Source organism: Pezoporus occidentalis, unplaced genomic scaffold (assembly GCF_034315485.1).
Source record: "Pezoporus occidentalis ecotype Australia unplaced genomic scaffold, CSIRO_AGI_Poc_V1 ctg19, whole genome shotgun sequence".
NCBI classification, from domain to species: Eukaryota; Metazoa; Chordata; class Aves; order Psittaciformes; family Psittacidae; genus Pezoporus; species Pezoporus occidentalis.
The window spans coordinates 2,236,728-2,264,114 of NW_026913748.1; the positions used below are offsets into that span (position 1 = coordinate 2,236,728).

Sequence of the window (27,387 nt, forward strand, 5' to 3'; positions counted from 1 at the left end):
AGTCTCCAAAGCCTTCCCCAAGCTTGGTTTCTATGCATCACATGAATGCCTGTCTCCACAGGGATATCCTGGCACATGAGGCATGACAGCTGCATCAGTAGAGATGGGGTTTCCTCTCCTCGGAGTCCCCTTTCCATGCATTTTTCAAGGCAAGACTCCATTTATTCTTAAATTAGGTACTTCCCCACCCTTCCCTTTAGAGACTCTTCCACAGTGTGTAGGGCTGCTGGTCAGCTTTTCCTTATGATTATGAAGGAGGCAATACCTACCATTTGGTATATTTTGTGCCACAGAGATTTCCGGTTAAGGTTCTCTGGTGACCAAGGTGTACCCTTGACACATCACCACCAGGTGTGGCTCTCAGCAAGTTACTACCTTTGTCACACACTCACTTTGTCTATATATATTTTTTTCTGTTTACATAGGCAACATGCTTGTATTTTCAATTCCAAATAAAAGCTGATTGCTGCTGCAATCCTTTTCCATCCCAGCAGTGACCCGCATGATGTCAAGTGAGCTATAGCACAATATCTAACTCAGGGCAAAGCACACAACTCTTGAGAGCACAGCAGAGCAGGTACATCCTCTCTGGTGTATCAGTGATAGGAGGATAAATCTCTTTCTTCCATATGACACTTGAGGTTGGGTTAACTACACCCCTACTCTCATTTTACTGTATGTGATGTGCTACTCTGCTTACGTACTGTGATAGGAGGGAGCTTTGGTGAAATAGAGCTCAAAACTTAATGTTTCACGTAGCCACACAAAACCTTCTGCATGGTAGAGCTAAGCATGGAGTGATTATAACTGAGATATTGATTCCAGAGCTACCTACAGCTGATGAAGCTTCACTGTGGTACTGAAAGTGATGACAGCCAGGCTCTGAAGGGGTTGCATGTTTGGGATCCCCCTAAACCCTGCGTGTTGGCATACTGAAGTTGATGATTAGCTGATAATTCCAAGTTGCTATTCACAGGGGCACTGCGGAACCTGTGAGATTATGGTGCTCAGCACCAAGGAGGATGTTAGGTGGTGTGAGACCACAGGAGTGAACTATCTCCTATGCTTGCTTTGTAGATAGCAAAACCTCCAAGTGATGCTCTAGAAGAGGCATGTGTTGGGAGGGCAGGTCTGTCTGTTAGCATCTCACTGTCTTTGTATTGCATGGCTAGCTCCCTCCCAGGTGGCCTTTATAAAGCCCTCAAAATGGCTTTAAAGAGCTCAAAACCTTAAGCCTGATGCCAATAATTTGTCCATCAGGGAGGGGGCCATTATGTTTAGTATCCTCATTGATGTGAAAAATAGCCATTTAAGATAAAGCTACCTATGAGCAAGGGATTTGATTTTTAAAGTGAGGCAAATGGAGGAACAAAATTCAAACCCACAAAGGTTTTACTCTTTAAATGAAAGAAGGAGAGGAACGATGTGCTTTCTATTGCACAGAGGAAAGCAGCTCTAGCACTTTGAAATACTCCACAACCCTGCCCTTTGTGTTTCACAGTCCAGGCTGGGGTTGCTATTAGACAAATGTTGAGCCTGTGGCCTTGCTGTGACCTCATGTTGTCCCTCTGGAGACCCCAGTGAGGGAGTACAGGTCTGCCTTCATCTAACCAGGGCAGAGCTGCCAGCGCTGACAATGAGTCCACTGACAGGGCTCCTCTGAATTGCGCCTTATCATCAGCTGTCATCATCTGATCTTTAATAATAAGATTATTATAAAATAACATTCTTACATCCACATGCCAGAGGCATGAAATAGGATATGCTTTCTGCTGTTCTTCTCTACCCAGGAACAGGACAGAGGGAAGGGTAAGAGAGGTGGCTTTGTCCCTGCGCTTCGTGTTAGCTAATGGGATGGAGTGACTGGCGTCGTGTGGCTTGCTTTGGTGATTGTGTGTTGAGGGCCCCTTCTGCTCCTCCTGTCCTAACAACTTGTAGGGAAGTAGCAGAGTGTAGCTTTGGGCCTGAGTAAGAGCAACATAAGTGCAAAACAGGAACAAATCCTGGTATTGTCAAATGAACACAACAGCTTTGCTAGGGGGAAGAATGTGCTGCGGGTTCAGAGGTGGAGGAAGGAGCCTGAGAAGCTGCTTTATTTTGTTGTGTCAATATCTATCAGTTGATAACTGAATGGTGACTCCTCTTATTTATCATAGCACAGACTGGAAGGCAGTGTCCTTCCTTTTCCATACCAACTTCTCCACAGCACTGCATGATGGCAATGACTTCACCTCTGCCTTACCAGAAGTTCTGATTTCCCAGCAGAAAATGCTGACTTTTCTCAGCCTTTGCTCTTTTTCTTTGGTAGTGCTGATGGAGAAAGCAGAACTGATCTCCAGCAGTGGCTTGCACAAGAGGCGCACAGTGCAGCTAAAGCAGGTAGGGAGCCAGGGAGCACATGGCCAGCTCAGCAGGGCAGCTGCTGAACAAAATGGAAGTTTTAGCCCACCTATCAAAATTATCTTCTAATTTTGAATACCTATTTTTTGGGTCATGCTGCTTGAGACAGCTGGATTTCAGGAAGTGGCACGAGCCCCCTTACACGAGCTGGCCTCATGAAGCAGGGTCACTCTTCATTGCTTTTCAATAGAAAAACTCTGTACTGAGAAACACCCTGCTGTTGCTCACCTTTCAGCATTGTTCCCTTTGGACGCGCTATACCGTCTGGCTTGTTGGGTCAGGGTTACTGGGTACCCCTGAAAAAAACAGGTCTGGGAAAGCATTTCTTTAGGGGGTAGTTTATAGTTTACATATAGCCATGCATTTTCATTAGGTCTTCTATTGAGATAAAACTTCTTATGGGTGCTAGATTTAATAGTGATCCAGCCAGCCTTATTTACCAGAATGAAACCCTGCCTCCTCTGACCTCCATGGGAGCTAATCCATTGGTTTCAGGAGCAGCTGAATTTCTCTCTGGAGCTCCTACTTTAGCAGCTGAAGCAGAAGAAAGTCTATAAAGCCACCTTTTCCCACAGCATTTGTTATTTCAAGGAGTAAGAATCAAGTTCCTTGTCAGCATTGCCCCAGGCTAGCACAGCTCTGCTGGCTGAGACCCTGCCCTCCTAGCCCTCTCTTTGCTGTACAAGTCTGCCCGTCCCCTGGCTTCAGGAAAATCATTAATCTCCCATTGTTTCCCTGTCCTTTGCCGGCTGCCTCCAGTGAGGAAAAAACAGCGAGAAACAGCGCAGAAGTCTTCCACCTCCCTGGCGACTGATCCTCCATCCAAGGCTTGCAAATGAGTTTTTATGTGTTTATAGCTCTCTGTATACAGCAGGTTTCAAAGGTTCTTGCTCGTTTTTGGGTGGCCAGGGCAGTGTGAGCCGGCATGCCCCATCTGTTATTAGTCTCAACAAGCCGTGTGCTGCTGCAACACAGCTCACACTTATCGCAGACCTGACACAAGGGTTGTGACCAAGCCAGAAAGCGCTGGGTCCAGACCACCTGGGGGGTGCTTCAGGACGGAAGGGGTTTTCCTCCTCTGGTCCAGACCAGTTCTGACTTTAAACGAGAAGGTTTGCTGTGCCCTGTGCGAGACAGGACAGTTGGCCTGGGTGCTTCGCTTACTGCCTTCCTTGCCCAGCAAGGTGCCTGCAGCCATGCCAAAGCACCATCCTGCTGTCATCGCCTGACGGGACGCGCGGCTAGCCAAGGGAAGAGCTCGCCTCTTCCTCAGGGGCTGGAAAGGAGCGCGGTGGCTGAGAGGTAAACCTGAGTAACACCTTCCCCAAAGTGACTTTCAGCACTGGGGTTTACCCTGCTCAAAACCCGGTGCGCTTTAATGCACTTTAATCCAGTGCACTACTGCTGGAAAACAGCGACTGGGGAAATTAAATGTTCCTCTGCCAAAGCAAAAACCAGGAGGGAGGGCGGATGTTGATAGAGGCATGGTTGCAGCAGGTGCCTTTGGGAAGCCTCCTGTATCTGCAGGAATGGATGGAGGGTGAACGCTCTGCATTTCCAGCAGGGCTGGGCAGGATTTCCTGGCTGGAAAGAGGTTTCTCTTTTTATTCTTCATTTTGCTCTCATTCCAAATCAAGATGAAAGTGAGCCTTTGGGGGTTTTCACTGACTGATTACCGAGGAAAAGCAGAGCCCTCGGTATGGATGGTTTTAAGCAGTTTAAGTAAGATATTTCCAAATATTGCATTTGAGTTTTGTTCTTTTAAGTCTAAGATTTTAATGCTTTTTCTAATGGAAATTAACTGCAGGTTTAGAAGCACAGACCTGCTTTAAATTTTAGTCCCTTCACAATTATCAGTTTAAAGAAGTTAAGGTGGAATATTCTGATGATCTTTTAAACTAAGAGCTAAGGAATTTTTTTTTTTTTACTTCCTTGGATGTGTAGTGAGGCTCTCTTGCAGTTTTTGTGTCTTTTTCCTGTGAAAAACATAGTTTGCTAAGACATTTCCAAACAACTTTAAAGATTATAGCCTTACTCAACCCACTGGAGCTGGCACGTTCTATGTTTTCTTTTAACAAGCTACTTGTTATCATATATTGTATTTTCAACATCTTAAATTCTTTAGTGAATGGCTACGGAGAGTAAGAAAAGGAAAACTCACAGGGTGATAGGGCAAATACAGGCTTGTTACTATGGTGCTCCTGTTAAACAAGCCTTTAATGTCTTGCAAAGTGTTTCTCTCATATTTAAGATAAATCTTTCACATTATAAAGAAAATTATTAGAATCCACATTTTTAAAAGTGTTGCAAGACAAGGTTCATAGAGAGAGAGAGACAATTGACTTCCCATCCCTGACAACAAGTAGAAGTGAGGTTATAAAGGGATTTTGTTTTTGCTATTTGCAAAATGTAAGTTTGCTACAAAATTATATGCATGCAAGAAGTGTATCTACTTGCATCTTTCTCATTGGGAAAGAATAATTACTGTGTTTGTGCATGCTGATCAGTTAATTTTGTGCAAGAACAACTAAAGGCAATTTGTCTGTTCAGGTTATTGAAAGTCAATAAGAAGCATATGACAAAAGGCTCTTTTGTAAAATGCACGTCATTTTGAAAACAGTCCTTTATAGGGAGAAAATGCTATTTAAACATGAAAGTTTAATTTAAATTAAACAGTCTCCTCTTCTCCTTGTTCCCATATAACATGTTCCAAATGTGTTCACAATGCTGTGTTCACCCTCCCAATGAAACTGATAAAAACGAGTCAGGCCTCTTTCACCCATCTAATTGCAAGGTGAAATTAATGATTTTTCTTCTCTGTGTTGTGGAAGACAAGTAGAAACGAGTTTTTTTCATAAGCTCATTGTCCAAAACCCAAATAAAGGCCCAGAGTGCAGTGGCCTGAAGCATCTTTGGTCTGGCAGAGGACAGGGCAGGGTATTTGCCCATCATCTGTCCTCTTTCCCTGTGTCACATGCATACTTAAGCATTCATCACTGCTCTGGTGGGATGAAGCCTCATGTGGGTTTGAGGAGGCTTTTAGGAGGTAAAGAAACCTTTTGAAGGACAAAATGGGTAGCATTGGGTTAGCTTCCAGCATCTTGGCTCAGTGACCACAGTGTTCTTGCAGTGTTTTTCACCTTCTGGCACCTCCCTAGGTAAGGAAGACTGTGCTGCTGCCATCAAGGCCCCCACAGACACCCAGGTTGGAGGAGAGTAGGCAAAATGGCCTCGATCTTCCGGAGTGAGGAGATGAACCTGATGCAGCTCTTCCTGCAGGTGGAGGCTGCCTACTGCTGTGTGGCCGAGCTCGGGGAGCTGGGTCTAGTCCAATTCAGAGATGTGAGTAGTACCTAGCCAGTGCTGAGCTGTGGGAGATGTTCCCTGGGGTGTGCTTATCGTTCCCTCAAAGGAGTTGGGGAAGGTGCACCTGCAGGGTGGTCAAAAAGCCTTTGGCAATAGTGGGACTTCCCAAAAGCTGATCTAAAAGCAAATCACCATGCTGAGGCCTGACCTATCCCTGTGTACCCATCCAGTGCTTTGCACCCTCTGCACAACATTAGGATGATTTCTTCCACCACCATAAAGCAGGGGGTCTCTCCATAAAAGTCCATCCCAGACACTTCCTGTCACAGCAAGACTTGGTGGAAATGAGCCACAATGTCCTTGGCCATAAGGGAAACCCAAGGTATTGCCCTGTCACTGGGTGTCTGTTAGATGCAGTGGTGTTGGCTGGCTGCACCAAAGGCGTTCATTCTCTTCTGATGTTAAAAATGAGCATGGCAGCGTGTAGCCTCCAGGCTTGGTTTTCCCTCCTGTTTTTAGCTGAATGTGAATGTCAACAGCTTCCAGAGAAAGTTTGTGAATGAAGTGAGAAGGTGTGAATCCTTGGAGAGGATCATGCGTAAGTAAATGCTTGTCAAATGCAATCGGCTTTCTGCCAACTGGTGGTGTGGGATTTATTTCTTTAAGTGCTCTCACACTCTGGAGCAGAATTAGTGGCGAAATGGTGATGTTTTCATCTGAGCCCCTGCAAATGTTGTGCATGCGTCAGCTAATTACCACTTCACCCCATATGGGTAATAAATTGCTGCTCCTGTTTTGAAAATGGTTAACTGAACTGAATGGAGGTTAATGAGCTTATATAAAATCACAGGATAAATCTGGGGCTGGGCAGGAGGCTAATCCAGGTAACCTGACTGTTACACCAGTGTACACATGCCTCCTGTGGCCAAGGGCTTCAGCCTGGGGACAAATCCTTAAAGCCCAACCAGCAATGCTTGTGGTGTCTGCTGTCCCATGGACATGTGCTCTGTGAGTTCTGCACTTCCCCACCAGTGCTATAGCCACTGTGATAGCACTTGCCATTGGCAGAGAGAGGAATGAAACCTGACTTTGCTGTATGCCTTATTCACTGGCCCAAGCAAGGGGATTCCATGCTGGCTGTAGGTTCTGGGGCTCAGGGCTCCAGCTGCCATGACTTCAGGAGAAACAAGAGTTCTTGCTGAGGAAGGATACTGCCAGGTGTCCAGTTCTTGATGGCTGCGTATATGCATTTGGGTGATGGCCCTTGTATATTGCTTCCCCTTGTCACACCTCCATGTGATGCCTTAGTCCTGACAGGGGCCTTAGCAGGAGCTGATGACCAAGATGATGCAACGGGGACAACTCTGTATAGATACTTCTGTGTCCATTCCTTGCAGGTTTTCTGGAAAATCACATTGAGGGAGACAGTATTGAGATGTTCAAACTAGAAAAATACCCAGAGACCCCTCTGCCTCGGGAGATGATTGATATGGAGGTACAGAATTTGGAGCGGACCAAGGGGAGAAGGGGATGTGCACCAGGATGTCTGTGATGTGCTTGATACAACCCTCCCCTGCAAGAAAGCATCCAGTAGCTGAGGCTGGCACAGCTCTCCCTGCCTGTGGAAGTGTTCCCAAAGTTACTGTCTCAGCAGTTAGGTTAACCCTCGTCTCACTGTATGTTCCAAAGGATCCCAGTCTTTCTACCATCCTCTGTGAAATATCCTTCAGGTCCCACATATTAGTGGAAAGGTATCACTACCACAGAATGCCCCCATCACCCTATAGGAGAGAATAAGAAGGTTTTTGGGGTGATGAATCATAGAATACCAGGTTGGAAGGGACCTCAAAGGTCCAACCTTTCTTGGCAAAGCATGACCTAGACTAGATGTTCCAGCATCCTGTACAGCCTAATCTTAAAAATGTTCAGTGTTGGGGAATCCACCACTTCCCTGAAGAGATTATTCCAGTGTCTGATTGTGAAAAATTTCCCCCTTGTGTCCAACTAGAATCCCCTCTGGAGTAACTTGTATCCATTACCCCTCCTCTTTTCCATGTAGCTCCTTGTAAAAAGGGAGTCTCCATCTTCTTTGTAGCCACCCTTTAAATACTGGAACTTGGTAAGCTGATGTTAGAACCAGCTTCATTGCATAAAAACCTTAGGGCTGTCTGTCTTAGTAGGAGTATGGTTGTGATATTGTAACATTGAGGCCTTGCTTTTGGTTGTGCAAGGGATGGTTTATTCTAGCTCAGTTTGAAGCTAAGGTTACTGACAGGGTAATTTTTAAATGCTGTACATGTTCATGACTAGAAAGAAATACCATGCTTTCCAAGGGCTTCAGTTTCATGAGCAAGGTGGTTACCTGATACGTTTCTAGACCCACATAGAATGCTCATCCTCACATAGTTTTTGTCTGATAGCTGTGAACCTAAGCTAATGGCTGTATGTAGGCTGCTTTTGTAGTCAGCCTCTTCTGTAGGTGTGACAGCCAGTCCATCTTGATCTGAGATGTCCTGCGGGAACCACAGAAATGCCAAGACAGGCTAATACCCTTACACCATGCACCCACTTACCTGTCTGTGCTTTGGTCAGGTGAGTCAGAACTTTAATGCCAGAGAAGGACAAAGCATCCATCAGGGAATGTGGCAATGGGAAAATGAGGCATTGATGAATATCTTCCTACAAACACGGTGTTTATTAAAAACAAAATTGCTCATTGAACATTTCTGTATTCCCTCCTGGAAAAAAACCCAACCATCTGTTTGAGAGGTGGTATTACCTGAAGCATTGGTCTCCTTCAGAGTTTTTATGGATATGCTTGGACCCTAAACAGATGGTGCTGGAGAAATTTGAAGCTGAGCTGCTGGAAGCCAACCAGAACCAGCAAACACTGAAGCAGAACTTCCTTGAGCTGATGGAGCTCAAACATCTGCTGAAAAAAACTCAGGACTTCTTTGAGGTGAGAGGCCTCTTTGCTTTTCTATCAGAGATGGGGAAGGTTCCTAAAAGTGTTGGTATTTTCATTTGGCATGTGTTGCTATTACTGAGTTTTAGTCAAAACCCATCAGACTTTACCACAAGCCAGTAAGATATGTTTGCAAAAGCACCGCAGTCACTTTGGAGCCTGCGTTGCTCCGTGAGTCAATGGGGCTCAAGAAATTGGTTCCCAGATCTCTTTGAAAACTGCATTTATGCTTTTCGTTTGCTAAGATGCAATTCACCTATTTTTTCCCTTTGGTCTAAATCTTTGTGGAATGCTAACTTTGGGGAGAAAATGTCAGGAGAAAAATGTGAAAAGAGTTTTCAAGCTGGAAATGCTGAATGTTGTTTTGTTTTTTTTTTTTTTAAACTAATGTTTTCCAGGCAGAAACCAATCTGCCAGATGATTTCTTCAGTGAAGACACATCTGGACTGCTGGAGCTGAAAAGCACTCCTGCTGCAGCTGCCAAGCTGGGGTGTGTATTGGTGATGGCCCCAGCCTGGGAAGGCTTCCCACCTGCACTTCATTGCTCTCACACTGGTACACTTCCTTAGGCTTTTTAGCAGAGGTTGCTTACCAGCCCCTCCAGCATAGCTGTTTAATGAAGATGAAAGAGCGACTGTCCTCCAAAGTTATCATTAAAACTATGGTCAAGTTATGGATCAGTGGGACAAATGGACTTTCACTTTCAGGCCACCAGTTCCAGTGACCCCCTAGTAGATATTGGTTGAAAATTGACATCTCACCTGTGGCTTCTGGATACAGACATCTGGCTACCAGCCTGCTTCTTAGGGATGGATGTCTAAGCACACAAAAAGCTGAAAAGCTGTAAGGTTGCTTGCAGTGGGCTTTGTCTGTGATAGAAAGCAGCAAGGCACCGAGGGTGAGAGATAAGAGAGTAGAAACACCACTGTGCGTATTGCTAACGGTAATTCAGTGGACAGCATAGACTCAAACAGCTTTTTCTTGTGTATACATCAGCTAGGTGTGGTGAAAGTTGCTGATAGTGATCCTCCAGGCTAGTGTTTTTATCTGCTCATGCTGCTATTTCTGAAGTCCTGTTCAACTCTTATAAGCAAACATATGCCTGCAGAGGGCTAGCCTTGGTGGGTGTATACCAGCATGTCATGCTGCAAAGGTGCAGTCTAGTGCTTTCTGGGAAAAGGAAAACAGGAGGGAGTAAAGATAAACCACCACTTCAGAATAGCTGCCTTCTTCCTCTGTCATTCAGGCACTTTGTGTGTGACTTTAAGCCTCAATCTGTTCCTCTATTTCTAGCTAGGATTGTCTCATCTCTTCTTTTTCTGTTGGTCTGGGGAGGACTTAGAATGTTTAAAAGAAAGAACAACAGGATAAAGTCAGCAGATGGAGACAAGGGCCAGGCTTGAGCAAGGACTTCTTTCCTAGTAGTGTTTACACCAGCGCCATGGCTATCATGGACTAGAAAACAAGAGACTGTAAAATAATTTGTGCTACAGGTCCTAAACGACTTAGAATGGTCTTGTAATTTATTTATCTTTTAACTCTGCTCAGATTCACTGCAGGGGTAATCAGGAGGGAAAGGATGGTACACTTTGAGCGTTTACTGTGGCGAGCCTGCAGGGGAAATGTCTACCTGAGGTACACCGAAATGGATACTGCCCTAGAAGACCCTGTGACAGTAGGTGCCAACCTGTTATTGCTTCATGCTACTCCTCATGCATGTTTGTGACATGCAGGAACCAAACTGGTGCCCTGGCTGTGCTGCAGCACCAGCTGCCTCACCAGAGCTGGGTGTCTGTCTGAGGGCGCCTGTAGAACAAAGGTGGGAAGGTTTGAGGATGGAATAAGTTTCTTTGACATTGCTTTCACTTTTTGCCATTATTGACGCTTATTTTTCCTGCCTGGTTAAGATGCTTGTGAACCCTAGCAAGGTGGCTGTGTTACAGGGACCCTTTGCTCTGGGTAGGATCAAATTCTGCTTGAATTATGTTGCAGAGAGAAGAGATGAAGAAGAATGTGTTCATTATCTTCTATCAAGGAGAGCAGCTTAAGCAAAAAGTCAAGAAGATTTGTGACGGGTAAGGCAGGCCTGTGGGCAAGGCAGAGGCAAGTAAGTACTTCCATGGCAGACTCCCATGGAGGTATTTACCTGTCAGCTCAGGATGGCTGATTTTGGAGCTGGAAATCAGCTCTCCAGATCTCCAGCTCTCCAGCAGTCAGCTCTGCCACTGACCTTCCTTCTGCTCCTCAGCTCTGCTGCTCCTAATTATGAAAGGTATCCATCACCTTGGCACTTGGAAATTGATGTCCTAAATTTTCCAAAGTGACTTAAAGGTCTTCAAGCTTCACTCATTAGGCTTTTAACTTGGGATATCTTAAAGGGGCCTGTTTTTTAAGAAATACTCAGCATCCTTCCCCTGAAAACCAGGGGCCCTAACTTGGGCACTAGGAGCATGGTAATCCCCAACCTGTTCTCAAGCTTTCCTGCATTCCATCGTGAAAAAGAGGATGCTGTAGTTTATTCAGTCCTTTCCCAAGGCCTTTGAGCAATATCTGTGTAATCAGAGATAGAGCCCAGGAAAGAAATGAAAGCTTCATGCAACCTGACTTGTTTCCACCCTGTTAAGCATCTTGAAAAGATAATTCAGGTTGAATGTTTTGTTACTCTTTCATAACGCTGATGACCAATGGGCTTTGTTGCGGTGTAAAACAGATTTGACGACAGGATCTGCCTGTTGTCACCAAATCCATTTCAGGTATATCCCCTTGGACAAGTGGGGTCAGCCAAGCACCTGTGGGCTGCATAAGGTCACAGGGAGGGGGTGAGCAATTGCTCTTACCCGACCTGTGCACTTAAGGCAGGTCTTTCCTTACATCCTGCATTTAATCAGAATAAAAGCAGGAAGATCAGTTCATACAGCTGGGATAGCTGAGTTCAGTCCCATGAAGCGACAGATCCCTGGGGACTAGACAATTAGCAATTCGTGCGTTAGAAATGGGGGCCCTGCAAGATGCCACCTATAGGCAGTGAAGGGCAGTGCTCATTCTGAGAGCAATTCAGCACTCCTGAGGTGGGCATCTCTATGAAGCAGCCATGGGAGCATGGCCATCTTGGGGAAGACTCCCAGCTCTCAGTCGCTCATTTCTGATCCTGAACCTCAGACATGGAGGGAGTTCTGCCATCACCACTGTGCAGGATCAGCTTGCTGCTGCCAGTATGAGTCTCATTCTCCTTCTGGATTACAGTTTCCTGCCTATGGCCCATTTCCTTGCCTGCTTTTTAGATGCTGTTCAGTACCCTTCTCTCTTTCTGCACTCATAGGCAGTTGCTGGTGGTGACCATTTCCCATTGCATCTGCCCCTGTGCTGATAGCCTTACAAGTTGTCCATACATTTAGAGCTGACTGGGGTTGCCCACAGAATGCTGCAGGTGCTGCATTTTGGAGGATTTTATTTTCCATTTCCTTCCCCTGCAGCAATTTAAATTCCCTGGAGTCAAAAGCACAATACTATTTTTTTTATTTTTTTTATTTTTTTTTACTGGGGTGGGAGTAAAAGAACAGGCAATGCAATTCCTGTCAGCATTTTCAGTATTGATTGAACCCGGAATCATCCAAGCTGGAGGCAGGACCTTTTGCAGCAGGGTGCAGCTGGGAGCATGAGCAGATGCCTGAAGGGTGGGCCACCATGTGCAAAGTTGTTATAAGTTACCAGCATGGATGTGGTGGTAGGTTCATAGAAAGGAACTTGGACTAGTTTCTCTCAGCCTCTTGTAACTGAAGGAAAACATACCTACCTAAGACAAATTCACAGGATATCCTTTGCAGTGCTAGTGCGCTAGTTTTTGTTTATTGCCAGGTAATCAGGCTACCCTTGAAGTCATCTTCTCTTTTTTTCTTCCTCCCTTTCAAATCTTTTGCTTGTTAATATGCATGAATATAGAAATGTTTTGCTGAGTGGCAGTTTTTTAAATGTATTAATCCCGTGATTCTTCTTTTGTGCTCTGTGGGCCATCAGTCATCCCTGGAACACAAGCAAAGTTATTTTGGTCTCGTCCATCTTTAAGGCAGGGTTAACTGTACCTAAAGCAGATGGCACTGTCATTCCAGCCCCAGCAGGACATTTCTGCTTAGCACTAAGTCATCATTCATGACAAGTAAATACCCTGCAAAAATCATGGGACTGGTATAAGCCAGTCTCCTGCAAGGCAGGCTAAGATTTGTTTGCAGAGCAGTGTGCCTCAGGTTACGTTTGTAGTCCCTGCTTGACTCTAATTGGTAACATTAGTCTGCCAATTTCATGAGCATTAAGTCCATGCACAAATTTATTAGTGGAAGGTGTAGAGGGAGCAGGGAGGAGGAAAATGTAGGAATTTTTCTCTTCCTCCTTTTCTTGCGGCTGCCTCAGTGCTAATGTGAATACTAAACTGGGTTTATCAATGTAAGGATTCCCTGCTGAATTCTCCCGGAGCTTTGAGAGATGTCTGTGCCATTAGGGCAAAGCTGATACTCAGTATGCAAAATGGCTGTTAAAACATCAAAGCAACAGTGCTGCTATAACGTTATTGGAAACGGGGGAACTGTACAGCATGGAGGAATAAGCTATCAAGTTTGATTAAAAATCCTTATTAAAAATTAACTAAGAGCTGTGAAGAATAAGAAGATGGAAATAATTAGGTAGGGTGAATAACCTTTGGAAATGAATATCAGGTGTTGAGTAAGGAGAGATTCAATTCTGGAAAGGGAAGTTTAGCAGAAGATCGCGTGCTGTCATTGAACATGGTTCTGTTCTGATCTCTCGGAAACCGCAACATGTTTTATTCGATTTGCAACTGTCCTCACTTGTGTGTGTGCTGGAACTGATTTTGGAAGGCAGGTGGTGACATATTCTGTGATCAGACAAAGCCAGAACGTTATGCTTATCTGTACACAGAGCATGTACATTTTTGTCTCTTAAACAGGGATAGACCCCCATGACCCTGTGACATCTTCTTTTAATTCATCTCATATGCAGAAAGGCAGCCCTTCTGCAACCCTAACTCAGCGCAAGTCTGCTGCAGGATGGTAGAGGTGTGCGGCCTTAGGTGGGCAGATCTCCACTCTGTAAAGAGGAGATCCCTTCCTGCAAACCTGTTGAGGCAATATTGAAGGACAACATTTACTACAATGCGCTTGAAGTGTCAGGGCTGGCACAAGCACTACAGGAAAAAGATGAGGGGTCTCTGCTATTTTAGTTACTGTAGCACCGCAGTTCCATTGAAGCTGGTAGGCACAGAACCTTGTGCAGCACCTTGTGATCTGCAGTGTCCCATTGGGAACTCCTTGTGCCTGCTGTTCATGCATGAAGTATACTCTGGGACTTGTTTTGCAGGCAGAACAGGTAGCTGTACATTTTTCAGAGAGACATGCAACTTATTTCTAATTGGCTGTATTGGGTTCACATAATGGCTTTACAATATCGCATTGTGCTGTACTAGTGTAAGCACCTTTACACAGGTATGACTTGTTGTACTAGAGAAAGTCATATTGCATATTACAGGTGAAGCAGTATACAACACCTGCACGGGGTTAAGACCAGTTAAGACCTTCACTCACGTATTAGAAACCCAAATTATACCATCCTAAACAAGACAGCTGAATCAGACAGAGCCTTGGGTGACATGGTTTAGTGTGAGGTGTCCCTGCCCATGGCAGGGGCTTGGAACTAGATGATCTTAAGATCCTTTCCAACCCTAAGTATTCTGTGATTCTATGAATCTCCCAAATACAGCCTTAGGGATAGGCTTATAAAAGCATTTCTACTGGCCTGGCCACATCTAAGCTGACATAAAAGCTACCGCTCTCACCCATCATTCCCTTGCTCCCAAGCTGTCTAGCCAAATAGACGGACCAGAATTCAAGAGCTGGCTGTACAATCATCCTGCTTTTGTTTCACCCTGGAAATACAGTCTTTTTGTTTTTCTTTTTGTTTTCTACCTTTTTTTTTGACAGTTCTTCACTTCCACAGCCTGCAGGCAGGCAGAGTGTTTTCTTGCTTGCAGCTGTAGCTCAGCTGATGCCTTCTCCCAGTGACTGGAATACGGTAGTGCAGGGACAGGGACGAGGTAATTTTCCAGCGTCAGTGCAAGAGGGACATCTGTTGGCTACTGTGTTAAAGGAGCTGCCTTTGCCACGGTGGGTTTTTCTGTGGCTCTGTGCTGCTCAAGCAGCTTGTGGACATGCCGGAGGTGCTGACCACTGTGTATAGTAAGTATCATGTAACTTGTAGCACCTGAGACAGAGACTGTTTTTTCAGCTAGAAGAAGCAAAAGGATCGTTTTTGTTATGAAGAAATAAATGTACCTTTTCTGACCTTTCTGGGAGACCAGACACAACTTTGTGTTATGTAAGATGAATATACTACTGGATAAGGAATAAAGTGGCCCATTAAAAGATGTTTTCCCCACCTATTGAGCTGAAAAACGTCAAGAGGAAGAAAACTCAGTCAAATAAATGGTGTTTCTCATTTCTCTCTTACTGAGGCTAGATTTCATGCCACAGTCTATCCCTGTCCGGAGTCTGTCACTGAGCGCCGAGAAATGCTTGATGGAGTCAACACAAGGATCGAGGACTTAAACACAGTAAGTGGCAGCAGTTTTACTGGGGTCTGAATCCCGCAAGCGGGACCTGCCCAAACATTTGTCCTGTCTGACTCTCTGTGGCCATGGCCAGATCCCAGACTTGGTTTGGGAGCTGGCTGTGAAGAGCTGGCTGGTGGCTGGGCCTGAAGCCATCAGCCCAGGAGTGGTCCTCCCACTGGTCGTGGAGACGTGATTGTGCTCTGCACTGCCCATTTATATCCCCTGGGAGCTGCTGCGGGACTGCCTTCCATCTGAGGAACCCAAAAACTCTTGCTGCTGTTGGCCATGCAGAGGTCAGAGGTTTAAACTTTATGATAGGGGGCTACAAGATGGGATTTAAGGTCATCAGCAGGCTGTAGGTATTGTAATCAAATTGCACGTGGTCCAAAGTGGTTTCATCTAGATCTTACAGCAGCTCACAAAGTTGTTTGGTCACAACTGTAGTACTCTAAGGATTTCTTTTCTGTTTAAATTAGGTTTTCTTTACTGAGGAAATCTTGGGTGCTTGTCACACTAGCAGTAGAAAGCCAGTACTGCTGTTGTAGACGTATCCAACCTCTTTATTCCAACATTTAACACAGGGCTGAAAAATTACAAGTTCAGTTGTTATGGGTACTCTAGCTTGTGTATCAACATAGGGTACTAGGAATTCACACATTTGGGAGGGACTTCTGCCTGTAACCTTTGTATTGTCTCACATGACGGTCAGTGGATCCCAAGGTCAGAGGAAATGGAAGCCCTTTTTGCCTGTGGTGGCCCATCCGGCAGTTGACATCCTGCTGTCATCCCTCTTGTGAACACCTGTGACTGACTGCTTCCAAACTGACTTTCACTTCTGAACATCATGGGCAGCCAGGTTTCTCCAGAACTTGTAGACCACACGTGTCCATAAATACATTATCTCCATCACCCATTTATTCAGCAGGGTTGTGGTGGACACGTCATGCATGGAGGTTCCACCAGGGCCATGAGCTTTAGCTCTGGCAGTGCCGGCACACTCATGGATGTGATGTGCCCCAAGTTAATGGCACAGAGCTGCTTGCAGGAGATGGCAGGGTGGGAGTGCATGGCCAATCCCACAGCTCAGTAACTCCCAATGATCTCCTCTACATTTACAGAGGCTTGAGACCATGCAGGGAAAGTCCTTAGTAAACACCATTGTGCACCTGGTGTCAAGCAGTCCTGTGTTCAGATCTGCACACACTGTCCTCCAGGATACTCCACACATTCATGCAAAGCCCTCCCTTTCCACAACCCTCTTCCAACAGCCTTCCCCAAATAACGGCTGCATAGATCACGCTGCCTATACCTTTCCTGTCTCAGGCGTTGACTGTGTTGTGCCTACAGGTGATAGACCAAACCAAGTCTCATCGCCAGCGACTGCTGCATGAGGCAGCAGAAAACTTGTGGTCCTGGAGGATCAAGGTGAAGAAAATAAAGGCTGTCTACCACATCCTGAATTGCTGTAACATTGACGTCACCCAGCAGTGCGTCATTGCAGAGATCTGGTTCCCAGTGACTGATGCTAGCCGGATAAAAAGAGCTCTCCAGCAGGGAATGGTAAGAGACCAACATTTTGGATCCCTTAAGATCTCACCCAAACTTTATTGTTTATATGTTGACCGTATGAACAGACTTCTCTTTGTTACCCTAATGCTGTGTTCCCTTTTCTGTTTTAATTAAAGTAGAGGTTGTTGCATGACTGCTTGGCCTCAGGGAGTTTAAGGTCAGCATTAAATCTTAGCAGGTTTGTGATTGACCCATGAGTCAGCAGTGCTGGCAGCTTTCCCTGAACAAATCAATAGCACAGAATATGGAAAAATCTGGATATTAGAAAAAGGGTTGAGGTATAACACTCTTGAGCCTCGCTTTAGTGTTGCTGCCTGCATGTGTTTGGACACAAACTGTAGTGCTGCAGGGCTGATTCTTCTCTGCTAACCACCCTGACTGTGTCTGTCCTTGTCACTGGGTTTGCAGGAGCGCAGTGGCTCTACTATTGCTCCTATCCTTACCGCTATACATACCAGGCTGGCACCACCCACCTTCAACAGGACCAACAAGTTCACAGCAGGATTTCAGAACATTGTGGATGCATATGGTGTGGGCAACTACAGAGAAATTAACCCAGGTGAGAAACACTCATCTGCCTGCACCTGGCTTGCTAGAGCTAAAGTAAAGCCTTTGAGCTCTGTCCCTATCCTAAAGGATTGACTCATTGGTGATTGAGATATCTGAACGACATTTTCTAGTGGTAAAAAGTGAAACTGTTTGGTGTATAGGCATGTATTTTCTCAGGCAAAGAATTTGGCCTTCAGTCTTCAGTGATTGATTGTGGCAGAAATAATAACTACAAAATAATAGCACAAATACAGGATGGGGAACAAATGGTGAGGTAGCACCTCTGAGGAGAAGACCTAAATTCACAAGGCGAATATAATATTTTGCCTCAGCATGATGAGTTGAGTTCATCATGCTGAGGCAAAAAAAAAAGCTCTAAAGGACCTGATAAAAGCATGAAATAATGGTAGGGAATCTCAAAGAGACCACTGAGAATGAACAGAAACCTAGAAAGGGGGGACCATAGGAAGGGTTGGATGAACTTGGATTGTTGAGGCTAAGACTGAGAAACATGATGATAGTAAACTTCAGGTACATCATTCTGTTACAAAACAGAATGCAGTTGTCTACGCATGGTTTTTATTATGGTGAGACAAGAAATGAAAACCAAAATTGCAGGGAAGATGGAGGTCATACTGACAATCTGATGATAAAGCTAGTTCTGTACTAGCTCTGACTACTTGGTGAGTAGGGGAGGGATCGTGGAGGCCTTTAAGGACAGCTGCACTGAGGAATGGGCGAGTGGGATGGACTGCTTCTCTGCTGAGGCCTTTTTGTTTAGGAGGGGCTGAGCTTCTTGTCTTTTCCTTCCTGCAGCTCCATACACTATCGTTACCTTCCCCTTCTTGTTTGCTGTGATGTTTGGGGATTGTGGCCATGGCGCTGTCATGCTGGGCTTTGCACTCTGGATGGTCATTAATGAAAAGAGCCTTCTGGCCCAGAAAAGCACTAATGAGGTGAGTACCAGGGAGCTAGTGCACCCCATTAGTGTAGGAAAAGGCTCATCATCCCCATTAGTGTAGGAAAAAGCTCATCATCCCCATTTGATAAAGGAGACATCCAGCCTCCCAAAGGATGAGTGGAGATCCTTCAAAGATTCTTGTGAGGCAGGGATTTGACAAATAATTCTGTCTCCTTCTACACAGAGACCTGAATGGGCCCAAGGGACCTGGAGTTTCTTATGAATCTTTGTATATTGATAGATCAGTACAGTCATGTCTCCTGTTGGCTAAGGCCCACTGTTTGATGGGACTGCAGGTACTTTGGTGACTGGCACTGCCTTCTCTTCCTGCAGATCTGGAACACCTTTTTTAGTGGGCGCTACCTGATCCTGCTCATGGGCATATTCTCCATGTACACTGGCTTCATCTACAATGACTGTTTCTCCAAATCGTTCAACATCTTTGGCTCTTCCTGGCATATCATCCCCATGTTTAAAAATAACACTTGGAAGTAAGTGGCTAAATGTGAAAATACACCGAATGCAGTGTGTAGACTTTGAAAGAAAGACATAGCTACTGTCTGTGTGGGGAAGGGAAGAAATCCCTGCTGTGGATTCAGTCATGAATGAATCAGAGGTTTTGTCTGACACACACAAACGAGCTCACTATTGAAATTGAAATGGAAATGTAAAGTCCCGGGGAACATGACTGTTTGTTCAGGCACTGATGTGCATAAAAATCTGCAGGTGTCCAGGAATAATGCATAGAGAATTATCAGTGTGATGGAGACTGCCATTGTGTAGGACCCATTTACAAACACACATACACACAAGCCCAGGATAACAGTTCACAGAAAGGCTGGAGTCAGTGACAGATACCATGTGGTAGCCCTCAGCACATCTCACAAATATACTGTAGGCTTATATGGTGAGATTAAGCTGCAAAGGTCATTTCCCTTTCCTCCTGTAGCAAGGATGTGCTTCTGGGCAATACGGTGCTGCAGCTGGATCCGGCAGTCCCAGGAGTCTACTCTGGAAATCCATATCCATTTGGAATAGATCCGGTAATTAAATTAAATTGCTCTAAGATAATTTGTATTTCAGTTCTGTTTCTACATGTCAGGTACATCGTAGCTCCCTGCTCTGTCTCCTGAGCTCTGCTCTTTGCCTCTTGCTCTTTGCTTGTTCTTTACATAGTCATGATGCTTCAGTCAAGGATATATGTATATTGCTGACCATTTTGCACAAGCAGTAGCAAAATGGTAAGCAGGAATGAATTTTGATTTTGCCAGAAAGTGGTCTTGTGCTGCAGTCTCTGACCTGTTACCAGACTGTTGGACTCAAGTTTCCTTTCTCGAGTACTTAACCCATTCCAGAGCTACCTCACAGGTCTGAAGGCAAAGTCCTGATTTCCATGCAATCTATTTATTGTATGAAGTGTGAAGTAAATGCCAGTATCAGTTAACTTATCCGCATTTTTTTCTCTGTGTCCTATTTCCTTTTTCTTGCCTTGTAATTGTTAACATCAAGCTTTCCTGTTTCAATCTTCATATTAGCCAGTTAATCTGTGCTTTGCTGGATGTATGCTCATTTCATTTGGTCACACAAAGAAACACTGGCTTGCCCCAGTTTGCAGACATTGACCTTGTAGTAAGTTTTTCATAAACCCAGCTCTAAAGCTGTGTCCAGGACATAGGCACTCAAGTCCTGACAGAGGAAGCTGAATTTTCTGTATGTTGCCCTGACACATTCTTAATTTAGGTTAACCTAAGCTAGCCCCTCCTTGACCCTGGCTGCTGCCTGCTCGAGAGGCTGACACCCCTGGCTGGGAGGGAAGAATTGCTGACGATTGCTGGCTGGGAAGGTGTGGACTGGAAAGCACCAGCCTTTGTATGGCCCTCTCTGTGGAAATTACCGGTGTCATCTGCCCAGAAGGATAGATGACTCTTTGCATTTTGCAAGTCCTGACAGGATGGTTGAGGTGTATCTTGGAAAATAAAGAGGGACCCTGAAGTGAGTAGGGTAGGCAGCCTCTTCCATAGCTAAAGAAGAGGCAAAGCATGTTGGACAAAGGCTTATAAACTAGTATTTTGGCTCCCAAATAATTCTGTCTTCGTTCTGTTCAGGTACTAAGTGTCTGAAAGCAGGTATCTACTTACCATCTCTGAGGTCAGAAGACTGTGTGGTCTAGAAAGTTTTAGAAAAAAGGAGAAGCAGCCATGAAGCTCTGTAGCATAAAAAAGGACTGAGAAGAGGCGTATGATTACTATCCTAACACATCTGAAAAGTTACTGCAGAGAAGCAGATGATAATCTGATCTCCATGGTCAAAGTGTTGGAATGAGGCTTTTTTTTTTGTTCAGACAGAAAGCTTGAACATGCTTTGCCCTGGGTACTTCTCTGTTAAAGGTGGAACAGATTTCCACAGCAGCAGGAGGGATTTTCTCATCCCTTTCTGGTTTTGCTAAAGGATATATGACTCCTCCTAAAGGCGAGGAATGACACTGAAAAGATCTAGGTTCTGGTACCAACCTTTGCATTGGTTTCTGGAGGACTGAAACAAAGTCACTCCATAATTTTAAATCCCTGTTATTTCCTCTGATAAATGAGGATAATACTTTATCCCAACACGCCCAGTCAGTTGCCAGCACCTATAATAGATGCTCGGAGCAATGTAGAGATATTCCAGCTGCTCCAGCCAATGAGCCGGCTTCATTTGGAGCTCAGCTCAGATGCCTCTATACAAATGCCCGTAGCATGGGGAGCAAACAAGAGGAATTAGAGATATTTGCAAGTCTACGGGGGTATGGTATAATCACAGAAACATGGTGGGATGGCTCCTATGACTGGAGTGTTGGAATGGAAGGTTACAGGCTCTTTAGGAAAGACAGGCCAGGCAGGTGGGGAGGGGGAGTTGCCCTTTATGTTAGGGATAGGCTGGAGAGTATGGAACTCTGTCTGGGGACAGGTGAGCAGTTAACAGAGAGTTTGTGGGTCAGGGTTAAAGGCAAATGTCTGGCTGGAGACCAGTAACAAGTGGTGTCCCTCAGGGATTGGTGTTGGGACCGGTCTTGTTTAACATCTTCGTCGCTGACATGGACAGTGGGATTGAGTGCGCCCTCAGCAAGTTTGCCGATGACACCAAGCTGTGTGGTTCGGTTGATACGCTGGAGGGAAGGAATGCCATCCAGAGGGACCTCGACACGCTTGTGAGGTGGGCTGATGCCAGCCTCATGAAGTTTAACCATGCCAAGTGCAAGGTCCTACACCTGGGTCAGAGCAATCCCAGGCACAGCTACAGGTTGGGCAGAGAAGAGATTCAGAGCAGCCCTGTGGAGAAGGACTTGGGGGTGCTGGTCAATGAGAAAATGAACTTGAGCCAGCTTCAGTGTGTGCTCGCAGCCCAGAAAGCCAACCGTATCCTGGGCTGCATCAAAAGGAGCGTGACCAGCAGGTCGAAGGAGGTGATCCTGCCCCTCTACTCTGCTCTTGTGAGACCTCACCTGGAGTATTGTGTGCAGTTCTGGTGTCCTCAACATAAAAAGGACGTGGAACTGCTGGAACAAGTCCAAAGGAGGGCCATGAGGATGATCAGGGGACTGGAGCACCTCCCATATGAAGATAGGCTGAGGAAGTTGGGGCTGTTCAGCCTGGAGAAGAGAAGGCTGCGTGGAGACCTCATAGCAGCCTTCCAGTATCTGAAGGGGGCCTATGGGGATGCTGGGGAGGGACATTAGGGGCTGTAGTGACAGGACAAGGGGTAATGGGTTAAAACTTAAACAGGGGAAGTTTAGATTGGATATAAGGAGGAAATTCTTTCCTGTTAGGCTGGTGAGGCACTGGAATAGGTTGCCCAGGGAGGTTGTGAATGCTCCATCCCTGGCAGAGTTCAAGACCAGGTTGGACGAGGCCTTGGGTGATATGGTTTAGTGTGAGGTGTCCCTGCCCATGGCAGGAGGGTTGGAACTTGATGATCTTAAGGTCCTTTCCAACCCAAACTATTCTATGATTCTATGGTTCTACCTTTTAGATGGGAAGCTTGGCAGAGTGAAAAGTATTATAAGGAACATCTAGATTTCCATCACTTCTTATCTTCGTACTAGAATTGGTAGGAATAAATGGGTGGTATCAAAGCAAGAACTTTCACAAACCTGGTATTGATCATACACCTGAAAATCTTGTTTTTCTGTCTCTCTCTGCTCCTTTCCCCAAAGATCTGGAATGTTGCATTGAACAAGCTGACTTTCCTGAACTCCTACAAAATGAAGATGTCAGTTGTCATAGGGATAGTGCACATGATTTTTGGGGTGATACTCAGTCTCTTCAATCACATGTAAGTTTGTTTCACTGATCTAGTGTACTTCATTCAGGGAAAGCCTCATATCTCAGACCAATGACTTGAATTTTGTCCTTTCCCCAGTGCGAGCAGAAATGCCCCATGCACTGACTGACTCACATCACTGTTGGTACAGACTGCTGAGTCTGAAAGCCAGAAGGATAGCTGTCTCATTGCAGATATTCTCTTGGAGAATATCACTTTCTCTCTTTTATTCTTGATCCTGCGGAAATACTGAAGTGCACTAGCTTAAAAACAATCTCACCTCCCACTATCGATAATTCTTGCCACACTGAAATTTGCATTGTATGTATGTATGGGTTTCACCTGGCTTAGTGAGCCTCTGGTCAGGATCTCTGGGTGTGCATGTCTGTATCTCTGCCTCTGTATTTTGCAACAACAAAAAAGAAATGGTGATAGAGTGGAGGAGCTGACACTACTGTCTTGAGAGACTCCAAAGTGGGAAGATATGTAGTGACCTTGAAGAATGGAAAGTGTTTGCAGATGACAGAGAGAAGGACTGCCCCTGCAGAGTTGATTCTGCACCTCGTTGTGACTTCCTCAGTGTATAATGCTTAACTTTGTGTATTAGCCATGTGTTTTTAAATTAGCTTTTATTTCAGTGTAATCATATTTTGAGGTGCTGAGGTACTGATGGGTAAAGTACAAAAACCTAGAAGAGAAGTATGACAAAGCTTTTGTATTTAAGTAATGGTTTTCATTGATAAAGACTGCAATTACAGACTTCTTTCTTAGCTAGGGATAGTTGGATGTTTCTTACGTTATTTTCCAAGGACTAAGTAGTGTACTGTACTGCCATACTTGAGTGCAACCTTGTATTAATTAATACCTACTGTATTAATTGCAGTTATCTTTCTTGATTCTTTCCAGCTACTTCAAGAAATACATAAACATTATCCTTCAGTTCATTCCAGAGATGATTTTTATTGTCTCTCTTTTTGGGTACCTAGTCTTCATGATTATTTTCAAATGGTGTCATTTTGATGTCCACTCATCCCAGAGCGCACCAAGCATCCTCATCCACTTCATCAATATGTTTCTGTTCAACTACAGTGACACTTCAAATGCTCCCTTATATCTACATCAGGTACGGATCAATCCACTGTAGCTGGTTTTGGGTTTGCAGTGGGTGGTGTGGAGAGTGGGCATAGAGATGGGGAACAGGCTCAGAAGTTCAATCACAACTACCAGTCATGTGAGAGAAGTTTATTCCTGTGATGTTTGTGTTGGCCTTGTAGACAGGTAGGACAGTGAAACTATCAATCAGTGATGCAGAGGAAACCTCATTCTTAGTGTCACCCTTACAAGAATGATGATGCAATTTAAGATGCTTTGGGGAAAAACAGGAAAGTAGGGTGTTTAGATATGCAAAGCTGGGTACAGCAGATGTGCTGTCCTGAAGTCTGGGCACACATTTCCTTAACTTCATGATTTCCTGCTTCTTCTTTGGAAAACTTGAAAACTTATATTTGCACCTGAAAAAGAGAAGTAGCTAAAGGGTTTTCTGGCAACTTTTCATCAGAAATACCTCCTCTGGGGAGTTCACTTCAAAAAAAGAAATCTCCCCTGAGAGAAAACTTTTAAAGTCATCTCTATTTATTTGCTCAGATCATGGATTTTTTTTTTTCTTGCTTGATTTTACATCAGCAGCATCAGTGAAGAATCTGCAACCAAATGCTACCTCCAGCCAGATGCATGCATTTACATCTATACAGTTTCACACTGGCTTTTCAACATGAGTTCAGTATTAGGGCTTCTGGTGAGTCAGTAGAGAGCCCCGATCAGTTCCAAGTAACTGCATAAAGGCCACAGGAGAGTTTAGGAAAACAGTTTTCCCAGCCATCAAAAAGTCTTTAGATAACACTTTGCTTTGCCACAACCCAAAGGTTTTCCAAGACAGTACTTTTTTTCTCATATTCCTATCCCACTGCCCCACCAGTAACTGTCTGTGCCGTCCACCTGGGTAGTCTGAATGCAAAGATTGTATGAGACCAACCTTAAGGTCATCAGAGATCTGAGACAGCTTTAAAATAATACAAAGGTTGTAGTTTGGGATGGGTTTGGTTTGGTTTTGTTATTTGGGGTTTTTTTGTACCCTCTTAAAGTATATTTGTGTTAGGACAGTGAGAGGGATAGCACACTACAACAAGAACACCTTACATTATGAGGGTAATGTGTTATCAGACCTAAGCTATGGAGATTCAATTCCTTCTGGAATTGCAAACATAGAACATATCCTGGTTTCCCTGCTTTCCAAGAAAAGACTTGAATGTCCTGGCTCTTACTGCAGCATTTCTAAGTTGATCAAAGCAAGGCAGACTCACTGGCTCACTCAGCAGTTAGGACATTCACTTGGGACACTGGACAGCCAGGTTCAAGTCAGAAACATTGGGTTTTGGCAAATTAACCCTTTCCAACATGAAAACATTTCATTTCTGAGTCTCCTGTAACCTCTAGCTGGCAGTGCTTTCTGGAGCCTTACATGGTATACATTCATTTTCATACCCTTACAACCAGAGGAGGCTCAACTGATACAAGGAGTATATCTATCTGTTGTATAAAAAAAAATGCCATTTTATACAAGCAGGTTTCTAGTTGTAAATGTTGTTGGTTAAAGGAAGTAAAGCAACTTTTTGCTCTCCTTATTGTTTTTTCTTTCAGAAAGAAGTGCAGAGCTTCTTGGTCATATTTGCTCTGATTGCTGTTCCCTGGATGCTCCTAATTAAACCTTTCATCCTCCGAGCCAGCCACCAGAAAGCACAGCGCATGGTAAGGGATGTGGATCAGGCAAGAGGGATTCAGTACACCAAAGGCAAAGCTGAGGAGACAGGTCTCATTTTGCTTTTCTCTGATGTAGAATCATATCATAGAATCATAGAATAGTCAGGGTTGGAAAGGACCTTAACATCATCTAGTTCCAACCTCCCTGCCACGGAGAGGGATGCCTCACCCTAGACCATATCAGAGTTTCAGTGGTGATTTCAGACTGTGGTTTACAGCACATGTGCCAAAAGCATATGTATGCGTATTTGGCTGAACCATCTAAAAGGGAAGCAGAAGCTTTGCTCACAAGACCATACTCTGTTTGTTGAGAGAGGAGTTAAGCTGACACAGAATTCTTTCAAGTATCATATCCAAACCCAGAGAAGGTTTAGAAACACTGGAATGCTGATAAAGCCAAGATAGGGCAAACACCTAGGTTGTGAGTCCACTAATCACTGATTGGCTGCTCTGTAGGAGCAGGGCATCTGCGATACTCCTGGCCTTGGAGAGATCAATGCTGCTTGGAGACAGAGGCTTTATTCACAAGCTGTGGTGTGCTTTCTAGTGGTGCTTTCTTCCCTAAGTGATTGCCTTCACATAAACAGAGCCCTCCTTCCCATGGGCTCTGTGGTTTGCCCAGCTCTTCAGCACCTGACTGCAGCAGCAGCAATTTCCCAGTTGCTCATTAATTCTCTCCTTTATTACGCTAACAGGACTTTACTTGTCTGTCAGGATTTACTTCTCTTTATAGTTGGAGTTAGTGCCTGGAGTACCTTTTATAGGGCACAGATGTTTCCATTTGAAGAAAGAAAGTCTGGTTGTGCTGCCTGACCTTTTCCAGCCCAGTCACTTCTGACCTATAACAGAAAGCCAGGTCCCTGGGAGACCTTTGCAACCCTGCCTCTGAGCTGTAATTTCTTATTTTGTCATTCTTCTGGGATTTGGATGAAAGCTTGACATGGCTGACTCCATTGCCTGCTTTTGTGCTAGCAACATCTGACGGCTTTTCTCCACTTCCTATTATACCCCTGTATTTCTGTTCCCAATTTTCATGTTAGCTGTCTGATCACATCTTGCATTTACCCAGATTTGTATGTTTGCAACAAAGTCTGTTCTCTATGCTGACATTCAGGTAAAGCGAAGATAAAGTGGGTGTGACAATGATTACTGCTGCAATAGGAAACAATGTGTTATCATGAGACCTTGTCCATGAAGCCTGCTGGAAGCTATAAAGAGTGACAGGATGGAACCTGATAGAAGCTGTGAGGTCCATACTTTGTTATGCTGTATAATAGGACTGTTACAGTAGGGCTATTCTTATGCTGTGCTGTCATTTCTGAAGAGAAGCTCAGATAAGGTTGTTCAGGCCTCTAGAAAAGCTCTGCAAAGAATCATTATGGAGAGAAGATGGGTTGTCATGAGATTTTTGTCAATTCAAAATGAATCAAGAGATCTGAACTGCATTTCTGCCTGTATCCCAGGAGCTGTGTGACCTTCAGAAAGTCACCTGATCCTTTCAGGCTCCATTTCTCTTTCACTTGATGCTAATTCCTTTGATTTGCACCCATCTAATTGAGATCATCAGTTTTAATGTGCCTCAGTTTTCTCATTTGACTAAAGTGACAAATCTTCTAATGGTGGATATAAAAGGTGCATTGTGAGAGTAGAAACTAGCTTCAAGTTAGTTGGAAACACTGAAAATGCTCTAGGATGGAAAATATCTCAGTATCATTAGCCATTCAGCAGGAACGCTCAGTGTCTGTGGTCCATGACAACTGACTGCTGTTAAAATTTTTCTCATGCTCATGATTCAGTCCTTTATATGTTGCCCACCATGGGGCTATTGATGGAGTTCTGTCCCATGGTCTGCTTCATTTTGATATCAACCTGTAGCATGACACAAAAGACATGTTACATTTTGTT

At 44.6% G+C, this 27,387-nt stretch overlaps 1 protein-coding gene across 2 annotated transcripts in view; it reads left to right on the top strand.

Annotated features, from left to right (window-relative positions):
• The first annotated feature begins 3,359 nt into the window (after window positions 1-3,359).
• Window positions 3,360-27,387, top strand: part of ATP6V0A4 (ATPase H+ transporting V0 subunit a4) — a 28,939-nt gene continuing 4,911 nt past the window's right edge. Inside the window, exons 1-18 of one of the 2 annotated variants that reach the window (XM_062616403.1) lie at window positions 3,360-3,702; window positions 5,559-5,742; window positions 6,226-6,304; window positions 7,104-7,201; window positions 8,540-8,665; window positions 9,070-9,161; window positions 10,220-10,346; window positions 10,664-10,746; window positions 15,194-15,287; window positions 16,635-16,847; window positions 17,265-17,415; window positions 18,222-18,361; window positions 18,700-18,857; window positions 19,316-19,409; window positions 22,559-22,677; window positions 23,572-23,788; window positions 25,363-25,470; window positions 26,597-27,378. In XM_062616403.1, coding sequence (XP_062472387.1) covers window positions 5,626-5,742; window positions 6,226-6,304; window positions 7,104-7,201; window positions 8,540-8,665; window positions 9,070-9,161; window positions 10,220-10,346; window positions 10,664-10,746; window positions 15,194-15,287; window positions 16,635-16,847; window positions 17,265-17,415; window positions 18,222-18,361; window positions 18,700-18,857; window positions 19,316-19,409; window positions 22,559-22,677; window positions 23,572-23,788; window positions 25,363-25,470; window positions 26,597-26,611 — 2,031 coding nt within the window. In that variant the 5' untranslated portion in view covers window positions 3,360-3,702; window positions 5,559-5,625 and the 3' untranslated portion in view covers window positions 26,612-27,378. Of the gene's footprint in view, window positions 3,703-5,558; window positions 5,743-6,225; window positions 6,305-7,103; window positions 7,202-8,539; window positions 8,666-9,069; window positions 9,162-10,219; window positions 10,347-10,663; window positions 10,747-15,193; window positions 15,288-16,634; window positions 16,848-17,264; window positions 17,416-18,221; window positions 18,362-18,699; window positions 18,858-19,315; window positions 19,410-22,558; window positions 22,678-23,571; window positions 23,789-25,362; window positions 25,471-26,596; window positions 27,379-27,387 lie in introns of those variants that run through there. The other variant, XM_062616402.1, reaches the window with a different exon arrangement.